A 12,537-nucleotide genomic window follows, 5' to 3' on the forward strand; every position below is an offset into this window, starting at 1 on the left:
AATACGCCATTATTCCTGAGGGTGGTGGATGAGCAACATGGGAAAACATCCACCTTTGATATGAACTTCAAAGGAGCAATGTGGATCTGAGTTCATAGAAATCTGATTAACATTGTACCTCAAGAAAGAACAGAATATATGAAAAATATCAGTTTTACCTGCATACAGCAGCATGTACTATAAAGGAGGTCAGAGCAGATTATCTATGGGTACTGCCTGGCCTTAAAAATCTAATAATATCTAACCAAGTCTAAAAGTAAGACTTGTGCGAGTTTGGAGAGCTAACAGATTGTCTGATGAAGGGTAGGCTGTTTAAGAGATGCAGGCTTAACACTGATTAGTAGTAGATGTCGTCAGAAATTACTAGTTCACATATGAAAGCTCTGATAAATCAGGAACTAAGAGGCAGCTGGTGTGCATGTCATTAAAAAACAACAACAACAAAAAACCCTTGCTGTCAGCTATGTCCCTGATCCGACCTGCTGCCCCACGACCTATATCCAATAAGGAGCAACTAAGAAGCATTTGATCAGATACATGTGTTTAAGCAATAATCACGAAAGGGCTCATATGCTGCGATACAAAACACAATTTTGTACCATTAACACAACATTTTGGGGTGGTTCTCCTTAAATATATATTTTTCATAGAGTTCTCATTTATTTCCATTAAATGTAGACGTTCACCCTAAATCTCTGTCTTAATTGATTAACCTCTATATTTTCAAATCCATTTATTTTCATACTGAGCCAAACAGGCATGTGTGGAACTTTACAAAACACACAGTTGAAATAGGTCCACAAGATTTGCGGTCTTCTCCCTTGTGTAGGCCTCAATTTCTCTTTCCCTTTGACTCAGTAGGTATATTTAATCCTCTAGGGCATCTGATGACACAGTTTGTGTAACAGATGCATTATAAAATAAAGTTATACTAATCAGAAATTCCACCACAGTGCAGTGACCTTTGTCACCAATGCAGTCTCATGTATGTGAGGGGGCAGGGTGACAAAGGAATGGAGTAAAGGCAGCTGAACCATTGAACAGCCATCTCTTCAGGTTAATACAGTCAAGACATCACCCTTGGCTTGAATGCAATCCTAGATGAAGAAAAAGGCATATTGATTTTATGCATTAAAATAAGGAGAATGAAAAGGAAAACTGACCTGCAATCCAATGTGTCAAAGAACAGTAAGTAAGTATTGCAAATAGGAGAGCCGTTCCCCTTGACAGCTCATTATACTGCATTGATATCATGTGTCTGCCTCAGCAAATTTTCTAGCAGAACATATTGTTGTGGAAATGGCACATTTTGCCAATCGACTCAAAAAAAAAAAATAAAAAGTCACTGAATGCAACACACCATCCAATATTTTGCCCTTGATAGCTGGCAGCAAAAGCTACTCTAATGGTCCTTTGGAACAGTCTGCTTAGTAACTGAACAAAAGTCACCAGAAACCTTTGATAGCAAAGTGCTATTTGTACAGCAACTGCTGGAAAAGGATTGTGTTAATGGTTCTGAAGATGGTTTCCATGGTAGAAATTCCTTACAAGTATCCTAGCATTGTTTTTTGTCCCAATCTTTCCATGCTGCATCATGGATTATTATTTATTTTCAATAATTCTTTCTAATAGTGGCTACAACGGTTTAGGAGCGCTCCATCAGAGAAGAGGGCAGTTTCCTTGCCTTGTGCGGCTCACAGTCCAAAGGACAGACAAGTAAACTATTCCCACTCACCCTACCCATCAATCATGTATGTTTTCTGAATAATGTAACTGAAAAGGAAGGCTGAGTGTCAACTCACCCACATGTGGGGTCTGATCCTGCAAACACTTAGTTTAACTTTACATATGTGAGTAGTTCCACTGACTTCAAGAAAAGGAGGGGTGAAAGTTTCAGATTCACTCTGGCTCCTGCTCACCCTCCACAACGTAGCCCTCACGCACATGTGGAAGGGGAGAGCCCCAGTGTTAAGGAGATCATTGGGGTGGTGAATAAACAAGATGTTAGTAAAGAGGGAGTTAGAAACAGAAGGGAGGGAGAGGATGAAAGAAGGTAGAAAGGAAGAGTATAGTGGCAATTGGGGAGAGAATAGTTAGGACAGAGGGGAAAAACCTAAAAATAACGGTCAAGGTCAGACGGTTTAAAAAGCGATACCCATTTTGTGTACACAGTGCAGGCAATTATGTATGAAAATGGGGTGACTGTACTAGAAAGTGGCTAGCTGGCTGCCCAGCCAAATCACCGTATTTGGGCATACAGTCATGCAACACCCTGCAGAGCTGGGCTAGGGGCTGTTGCCACCATTTTACTGAGCAGCTGGTCACCATCCTTCTCCTGGAGCCAAACCACACTGTGCTCCATTCTGCTTAAACCAAAGAGGGGTGGAGGCAAGAAGAGCAGGGAGCACTCACCAGCTGGCCTACAGCCTTCTGGGCAGAACAGCCCCTGTTGTCAGAGGGCAGGCAGTGTTTCTCAGCAGCTGCCACAGCAAAATAGGCCTGGGCACTGAAAGATGAATAAGCCCTGAGGCAGTCGTAGCCATAGTGAGACAGCTGGCATCTATATTTGGCAAGCACAGGAAAATCTTCAGGGCTGAGGTTTTAAAATCACACACAGACACACACACACACACACACACCCCCCTCTTCAGAGACACTCACTTCCTCAATATCTGTGTAAGTATCTTCTCACCTACTGTACACAGGTGATATTTTCCTATATGAGGTTCCAACCCAATAAGTAATAGCATGTAGGCGAACTGCTGCATGGAGCCTCCGTGTGAACAGTCTGCCTGTGCACTAACAATTGCAGGATTGGGGTCTAACACATCTAACCTTAACTGAACACTTCCTTTTGGAGTAAGATGATTCAGAAAAAAATATTTCAAAGACTGGACAGGCTACAGCTTCCAACCTGTGCAGCCTGTCAGGGACATAAACTGGAAAAAGAAGAGTGGAGAGGAGAGGGTAAAGGATTTCCAGTCCGCCAAGATCTTTGTTTTGGTCATTCAGGAACAAATGGGGGAAAAAAAAGTCTCATTCCCCTATAGCTTCTGTACGATTCCAGCACTGGACATGCTCAAGCCCAAAGGCGAAAGACTTCCAGTTGCTCTAATTGCTCAGTCTGATGAGCAACAGCAGGAAATGGAAGACACCAAAAATTCTGACATAAAAATCAGGGATTAAATGCATCTTGAGGTCCTCAAATAAACTTCCCTAATTGCTCTGTCTCAACTCCAGGCGATTAAACAACATATTAAGTTAAAATTCTCTTTTAAATATTTAATGCATTTTACTTTTCTTTTACCTGTTTCGATTTTGGTTGTGTGAACTCACATAGGGACTAGTCAGACTTGTGGCGTGTACATACACACACACACACACACACACACACACACACACACACACACACAGAGGTGGGATTTTTGCAGCTCTGACTTCCAAACTTTAGGCAGCATGATGGGAAACTTGAAAGCAAAAAAGGCAAACAAATGAAAAAAAGCAAGCAAACAAAACAGAGAAGTTAGCCCCCAAGCCTGATTTCACGTCTCTAGTTCACTACAATTGTATCTCCTTGCATTGGCTTAAATTAGGATAATAAAGGAATGTTTATAAGCAGCTGCTCTGCCAACATCTTTTCACAACACAAACAAAATAGGAAATGTTTCCATTTTCTTTCAATTGCCGGATCAACCTTTTGTGGGCCGGGCGCCAAATATATTTGTGGGCCCCCATGTGGTTGTGATGGACCCCTTCCAAGTGTAGGCCCGGCGTGACAGTGCCACTGATGCCATAGTAAATGTGGTATTGCCGGGATGGGGATGAAAACATTTATTCAAAAACAAAGGAAGATATTTGAAGCCAGACTTGATTGAGACCTCCACTCAGCCCATAGAGAACGAACTGGGCTAACATCAATCTACCCAGAATACCATTGAATTTGGTTTGTATGGATGGGGGTTGTTTGTTAGTTTTGTCTTTTTTGTTTAAGCACTCAGGGCCTCCTTGGGGCCCTGAACACAAGTGCTTAATTAGCACACTTATGAGCCATATTAAGCCCGGATGTAGCAGTCAGTGGTGTCACACCTGCATCTCCCCACCACCACCTCCTCCACCCAAAGTTATGTTTCGTAAATACATTTTTTGAAACCTGCATTTTCTACTTTGGTACAATGTTTACAAAACTTTGGGGCGGAGCGTGGGGAGGAAAATTGCTGGTGCCCATCTTTTGCAGGGAGAAAGGGCCACAGAGAGAGAGACAGACTTTAACAATCCAGCCTCAAGCTCCTACCCCACCCTCATCCTCCTACCTTTCCCACCCCACACAACTAATCCCTAAAGAAAGGCTCTCCTCAATCTCCCTGCTACTGGCCCCCCCACACTTTTACCCAGGGCCGGCTCCAGCATTTCTGCTGCCCCAAGCAAAAAAAAAAAAAAAAAAGCCGCGATCGGCGGCGGCAGTTCAGCGGCAGGTCCTTCGCTCCTAGAGGGAGTGAGGGACCTGCCGCCCCCGAATTGCCGCAGATGCCGCCCCTCTCCCTTGGCCACCCCAAGCACCTGCTTGTTAAGCTGGTGCCTGGAACCGGCCCTGCTTTTACCCCAGGGCTGTCACCTCCCTCCCCCAGCCAGCTCCCCCATCGCACCGGGACTTGCCCTCCAATTGCTCCTTTCCCCCCAAACTGCGCTGCGCCCCCTCCCCAGATTGCAGGGGGGCAGTTTCTGGGCATTCCCACTGGCAGGGGGCACAGCAGCCAGCACTGACAAGCCCCGCTGTCACCGCCCTACCTGCTCCCAGGGACCACAGACAACCACCCCCCACCCTTAAGTTGCAGGGTTGAGACAGTGCCCAGGAGCCTCCGGGCATCACGGTCGCTGGGGGGCTGCACACCACCCGGGAGTCACAGGATTGCAGCTGCCGCCAGCACCCTACCACCCCAGGAGAATGGGGGAGACTCGGGGGTGGGGGGAGCCAGGAGCTCCCACCCCATGCCCCAAGTGGGAGGGAGGGTGCAGCGGGATTAGTGCCGGGAATCTTCTCCCTGCACCAGACCATTTCCTTGCTTGGGATTTCTTTTTGGTGTCTCTGCCCACTTCAGCTAGGGCGGCTGGCAACATGGTGCAGGGCATTCTGGGACTAGTAGTGCAGCTACCAGCGCAGGTCCCAGGGCCCCAGTGGAACACAGCGGCGTGCAAACTACAACTCCCAGCATACCCTGCAACACCCAGTCCCTGTTGCATCTGCCCACAGTGCCAGGGGGTGAGGCCTAATAGCCAAGTGGGACTAAGGCCCACCTCAGCCCCACCCAGGAAGAGGCTGGTGCTGCAAGGAATCCGGGACAAACGCTGTTCCGGAGTCACTCAGCCCAGAATCGGGACTTGAACTCTGCATTTTGGGACTGTCCCGCCTAATTTGGGATGGGTGGTCACCCTCCCCCATCTTCTCCTCTAGTCAGATGGGGAAAAACCAGTTGTTAGCTTTGGCAAGGTTCCCTTTTTTTGCCTCACCCATCCCATCTTTCCCTTGGGAGTACTCTCTGTAAAGAGCTTAAAAAGTTTTCTGCTAAGGGTAATTGATTAGAGTTGGTCAGTTTCCCAGTGCCTAAAGCTGAGCTGGCTGCAGTCAGCTGATTGGTAGACTTCATTTCCTTCTAGAGTAAAGGTAAAACAAGCCCTTTACCCATGGAAAAAACTGAAGAGGGAAAAAACTAGTATTACTGTCAGTTTCTGGTTTCAGTGTGTAGAAGTTCTTGCTGCTGTCCATAGAGAGACCACTGGGAGAGAGGGGAGGAGCAAGAGGAGCATTGAAACAACAAAATAAAAATCATTAACAGAAAAATTCAAACTACAGAAAAAGTCTAAAGGAGTTTTAAAAAAAGGGAGCGGGGGAAGGGAAAAAACACAGAAAGGAGGACAGGAGAGAGGCAATAAAAAGGAGAGAATGCAGAGAGGAGGAAGGAGAGAAGTGAAGATGGGGAAAGGGAGAAGATGCCTTTTAGAATTTTTGCACTGGGTGTCACTGGCACACAAATACTGTTGCAGCCAGTGCCAAAGATTTCAAGGCATACTTGGGAGTAAGTGTGACCCCAGCCTGCAAACAGAGTAAACTGTACCAGTGGACTGCACTAGAGTAAACTTGTTTGCACTAAGGGGTTCCATCAGGGCAACGACACCAGTTAAAATCCAAGCTGCTGTATTTGAGGAGTACGGGGAACGGATAAATCTCAGCTTATGGCACTTGTGCACCTATACCCAACACAGCTAGCCCTTTTCATGCCCTTAACTTTTAGTTAGTATGTCGGGTTTCTTTGTTTTAATTATTAATACACTTGCTGACCTTCAGGAGAGCCAGATCCAGGAAGCATCTAATACCAAAAAGAGGAAACAGAAAGCCTTCTGTATCCTGGTGATCTGAAATCTGTGCCTAAGTGCATAGTTAGGACCCTGACTTCTTTCATGTACATGTCTTTAAGCACATTTCTCAGACCTGGCTTACGCAGAAACTTCTATGGTCTTCCAGATGTCTAGGACTATGCAGATTCCACAGCTCTGTCATTGACTATTACAGGCCTTGCCCCCCTGCACTTTTGTATAGAGCCGCTCCACTCCCTCTCAATCAGGGTCTTGCTCCAAGCTCTATCTGTTTAGGTATTACACAGCCCATGACAGCATGGTATCTATAATACAGGGCAAGGGGGGAGCAGAGCAAGCACAGAGCTGGAAGAAGATTAGACCCAGAGATGTAGGAGGAAAGTGAACAGCACTCTCACAGTAGGAAAGGGATCAGGGATCACAGATCGGGGGGAAGACGAGGGAGGAGACAATATGGTAGGTCACAGAACCTTTCTAGTGTTTAACTGATTACTTTGTGTGGGTAATTAACAAGTGACAAGGAAGGGCAGTTTTCATATTTTATTTTGTTACAATTAAATGCAAGTTCATTCCCCCCCCCCAAACTATGCATACAGTACGTGCCAAATTAACTACTCTCCTCCACCCTAGTTGAAGGGAAGGGACTATAAAAATGACAAAACCGACCCTGCTTCATAAAAGGGGCATCCCATTTAAAAAGATGTGACAGGTGAGAGGTATGCACGCAGCATACGTGTACTGTACACCCAGTATAACTAAACAAATGTTTTCAGTCCCTTTCTGCTTGTTCAAGAAAAATCAGACTCTGCAAGTTTTGATACTTTGGTTATTGCTACCATTATCAAACCCTATAAGCAGGTCCTAATCCTACCTTCCTTCCATCCTTCCCCTCCTGTTTTCAATGGGATTACAGGTGCATATCCAAGGGCAGAATTTGGCCAGTAGCAAAACAAAGGCCTTTGTTTAGTTTGGGATAAAACGTTAATATTTCCTACTCCCATTAATGTCAGCAGGGGCCTTTGCATTGAGTTTACTGGTAGCTGAATCAAATCCTGATATGGCAGTGTTTATAATATGAAAAAAGTCTCTTTACACAGACGTTTGTTTTGTTGGTGTGTTTGGTGCGTTATTATGCTAGTTAATCATATGTCTTCCTAAAGGATAGTAAAACACTATCAAATAAAATATTTGTAAAGGATAGTATTGGTATTGTACACTAGCAATATATACTGTTTAAAACCTGAATTGTTATGCTAAAATGTATTCAGGTGTAGAATGACTGAACAACAGTAAACATTCAGCCAATACAACTGATGAAGGGTAGGGAGTAAAATAAAACAACAGATTAGGTAAAACTAACATGTGATAAGGTACACCTGCTAAAATGCACAGACCAGGACACACCAACTCAAAGCAGCACCAGATCCTCCCAAAACAACAGATGCAAAACCTGCAGACATATCTCCGCTGCTACGGTGATCAACACTCCCCACAACACAGCTTTCAAGATCCATGGATTCTACACATGCCCATCACAACATGTGTACCTCATTCAGTGCACTAAATGCCCCAATAACAACTACACCTCTATCCCGATATAACGCAACCCAATATAACACGAATTCGGATATAACGCGGTAAAGCAGCGCTCCAGGGGGGCAGGGCTGTGCACTCCAGTGGATCAAAGCAAGTTCGATATAACGCGGTTTCACCTGTAACACGGTAAGATTTTTTGGCTCCTGAGGACAGCGTTATATCGGGGTAGAGGTGTACGTGAAACCAGACAATAATGAACTCTTGAATGAACTCACACAGGAAAATGATAAAAGACAAAAACATCCTATTGCCTGTGGGTGAGCACTCTTCACAAAACCATCACTCCATAGCTGGCCTATCGGTTCTCATCCTCAAAGGAAACCTGCACAACATTTTCAAAAAAGATAAGCCTGGCGCTTAAATGCATATCTCTGCTAGACACCAAAAATCATGGACAGAACTGAGACACTAGATTTATAGTTTACTCCAAGGATCTGCAAAAAGAACAGGAGTACTTGTGGCACCTTAGAGACTAACAAATTTATTAGAGCATAAGCTTTCGTGGGCTACAACCCACTTCTTCGGATGCAAGGATCTGTAATCCATTAACCCCCCTCCCCTTTTGTCCTATGACTACAGAGGTGTTAACGGGCCACTTCAACCTTGAATGCAATCTGATCCACTTTGTATTTAGCTGGGACACGCTGAGTACCTTTCCCAGACCTGAAGACGAGCTCTCTGTCAGCTCAAAAGCTTGTCTCTCTAGCCAACAGAAGTTGGTCAACCCACATTGTCTCTCTAACATCCTGGGACTAACACAGCTACAACTACATTGCACAGCACAGATAAGGCAGTGTACATTTTAACACATACAAGCTGATTGAGTGAGAAGCCTCCCGGGAACCTTAGGATACTTCCCAGCATGGGTAGATGGACACACACTGGTTTTGCTCAAGCAAGCATGCTAAAAATAACAGCGTGGCTGCTATGACATGGGCAGTGGCTCAGGCTAGCCACCCAAGTATAATCCTGCCTGACCCCCTGGGTCTGGACTCAGATGGCTTCCCTGAGCCACTGCGTATGCCATCACGGCCACACTGTTAATTTTAGTGTGCTACACATCTGTCTCCCCAAGAGGAGAAATACCCTCCCAGCTGCTGTGTAGAGACCCCCTCAGGGAGCATGAGCTTATCACATGTTAAGGGCAATGTACCTTGTCTACACTAGATTTAAAATGGGCTAGTTTGCACATGTTGGCCAATACATGCTAACATCATTGCTTTAAATCCTAGCCTAGTCCAGCCCAAAGAGACAGAAGGGACAGGCAAGTACCATACTCTGGGTTTGAGTGGAAAACTTGATTTTAGAAACACAAACACAGATCTCCAAGGACTAAGGCTGCGGCACAACTGTCAACACCCTGCTGGTGAGAACTTATTTTTCCCCTCACTTTTTATACCTGGTGATTGCAACATGTCCCCTCCCCAAAGTAGTATGAAGCACATATGGCAACTCACCAAAGCAGAATGCTCCTCTCCCTCCCACCTACTACTGGGAAAGCAAGTAGAGGAAGCTACCTTAGAGAGTAAGTTTTTTCCTCTGAAGCTTAGTTTCAGATTTACCTATTTGCAGAAGGAGACATTTTATAACTGTGAAAAAGAAAAGCTTGATACAGGCTATAATAAAATGGGGGCCTTCCCAGATATCAAAACACCTCCCAAACCCAGCCTTAGTAGCAAGCATCTTTACAAAGAAGAAACAAGGCAGAAATACTTACACCCAGTAAAGCAGCATCAGCAGGAAAGGGCAGATGATGACCGCCTGGAGAACTTGCCAGTCCCTGCAGAGGGCAGCCAGACCTGGCATGAGGAACTGTCCTGCCATTGCAATGAAGCTTGCCACCATGGTGACCATGAACCGGTGCCCAGGAGGACAGAGTTCTATTCCTGAAACAAAAAGGCACATGCAAAATTTGAAGGTCAATGCAAGGAAAATTTTTTTTGTTATCCATAATGACAGAGGAGCTCATTAATCGTTTATTAAGGCACTGGAGCCAATGTACTCCCATCAATCACAATTTTTTCTATTTGATTTACGAAGTGGATACAATAGTCCTTTTAGTAAGGATTTCACTCAGTCTCGGGCTCAAGAAAATATTTTACTGAAGACTTATGGCAAGTAAAAGCTTACATGTGTCCCAAAGATTTAGGGGCCAATCCTGCAAGATGCTGAAAAAAGCCCAGAGGTGCCAAGTGCCTTCAATTCCCATTGAATTTCATGGGAGTTGCGAGTGCTTGGCACTTTGCAGGATCTAGCCCTCCAGTCACTATGGAAAGCCACCTTCCTCCAAATGTATCATGCTAGTACTCAATCCCATTTTAAATTGGACTTTTCGGAGCTGTTTTCCCCTCCCCCCATAGGGGATCTCACTCAGCTTTCAGCAAGACAGCTTCCCATCTGTCCCTTTCTTCCCTCTTCAGTGAAATCCATCACCACTGCCATCATCAGTAATCTCAGCAGCCCTGATGGCAAAGGGGTGGTTGATAAAACTCCTTAAAATCCCTCGGTCCTGGATAGTCACCCACTAAGACTTAGAAATGAAGCTGGATCTAGCGGAATCACATTTTCAAAAGCAACAGAAACGTAGCAATAAAACTGGTTCAGATCCTACAACTACATCCTAATGTTGATGGATTTTTTTCCCAGCTAGAGCTACAGTGGCACACTGCAACCTACACTTTCTGCTTGTCTACATCCACTTCCATGGGTTAATCTTGAGGCATAACAAGCTTGCCACAAATACTTACTGTGCAGCCCTTATCTGCAAGTGGAAACAGATACATAGGCTAGAAAAATGTCTGTCACCATGATAGCATTGACAAAGGCAATGTGCTTTTCCTTGGAACTCTGCCAGTTATTTTGTTGTTAAAATGATGATTAAATGATTAAGAGGATGGATAATGGAAAGCCGGGGTAAGGGGAGAGGAGGAAGATAAGTTGTCTTCATCAGAGGCCAAGTTGTATGTGGGATGGGGATTTGAGCAGAATGTTTATCACATTGTTCAAGGCTAGCAGGTTATTGCTGGAACAGGAACGTTGCCAGCCAATACAAAGGAAAATGTATCTGTAGTGAAGCAGTCAAAATTTTCATTATCCTAGCAACAAACAAACCACAATCCAGCTCTGGCAGGGGGAGGAGGGGAAATAAACTGTTGCATATAAAAAGGCTTTCACAGTTTAATTAGTAAAACAAGATTAAACACAGAGCTCCCATCCCATTAATATGGCATCATTCCTAGTAATGAAGTACACTGGGTTTAACCAATTCCATTTTTTCTTGGTAGGGAGGTGTCCTCCAAGTTCTGTTTTTATAGCCTTCAAGCATAAAGCTATTTTGTTTTTTAAATTAAACATCATAGTCACTCACACTCCAGTATTCTTTCAGTAAGTACTAGATTTGTTGCTATAGAAACAAAAAAATCTGCATTAGACAGGTGCAAGTTCAGCTTTCCAATGGCTGAGCTTTGGTTAGTGTCAGTTATGAAAAGTTGCAGACAAGATCAAGTTTTTTATGAAGTCAGAAAGATGTGTCAAAATTGTATAATTGCGTTTTTGAGTCAATGGTGCATAATAGATGTAATAGTCCATTTGCAGTAATTATTGATTGTATAAAAAAAGCAAAGAACTTCAGAGAAGAAAACAGAAACAAAACAATCGCTGGGCTATCATATATGTATGATCAAGTTTTCCCACTTTTCTGGAGAAGATGAAAAATTGCCATAGTTACTGGATTAGCATGACTTTCAAGAAAAGTTAGCACAAACTCAATGTGTCTATTAAATACAGCATCACTAATGCAAAATAATATACATTAGATCAGTCTCTTGACTTCCCAAAGATCTGCAGCACCAGTCTTAAAAGATACAAGAAGCTATAATCGCAGTTCTCAGCAGACACCTGGCAGACCAGCATTCTTGACCTTGTCAACAAGGCAATCTAAGCATCAGTGTGTCAAAGAGAAGGGCTCTCACAATACTGCACTGATATCTGACACTGTGATGCATATAAGACCCTTCAGCCCACACAGGGCCCCACTGACTTCATGTGGCTCCATGCAGACTCCGGGGTATGCCCACACACATCCATTGCAGTATGGAGGTCTAACTTACCCCATCCATAGTATGAAAGTATAACAAAACTTAGGTTTCTCCCATTCAATTAAGAGTTTCCCAACCTATTCCTTTGGGGGAGGAGTTCTATGTAGCCTGTTCCCATTAATTCAAACTAAAGAAAGTCACTGTAATCACCCCCCACCCATACACACACCCCTTTTGTTTTTGGCCACATACAAAATCTAAATGTCCTTCAAGCCTGTCTTCTGGCCTCTTTCTGGCATTTGCTGTTCCTGGCTTCTTTTATTCCTGACACCTGCGTTTCTCCTCTTGGCCTGGGGAAGAGGGAAGGGGACCCAGACCCACCCTCTCCTCTGGATTCCCCCTCCCCAGGAACACTGTTTAGACGGCTACCGATCATTCCTTCAGTCCCTTCACCATTTTCCCTTGGCTGCTCTCACCTTTACCACTCTCATCAGTATCTTTACAAGATCTGCAGATTCTGCTGCCCTGCCCTGAC

General features: G+C 44.5%; 1 protein-coding gene across 1 annotated transcript in view; it reads right to left on the reverse strand.

Annotated features, from left to right (window-relative positions):
• LOC112118936 (solute carrier family 22 member 23-like) overlaps positions 1–12,537 on the reverse strand; it is a 179,939-nt gene that overhangs the window by 36,345 nt on the left and 131,057 nt on the right. Inside the window, exon 4 of the mRNA XM_026658752.2 lies at positions 9,683–9,851. Coding sequence (XP_026514537.1) covers positions 9,683–9,851 — 169 coding nt within the window. The remainder of the gene's footprint in view (positions 1–9,682; positions 9,852–12,537) is intronic.

Source organism: Terrapene carolina, unplaced genomic scaffold (assembly GCF_002925995.2).
Source record: "Terrapene carolina triunguis isolate 2854851 unplaced genomic scaffold, T_m_triunguis-2.0 Scaffold55, whole genome shotgun sequence".
In the NCBI taxonomy this organism is placed as follows: domain Eukaryota; kingdom Metazoa; phylum Chordata; order Testudines; family Emydidae; genus Terrapene; species Terrapene triunguis.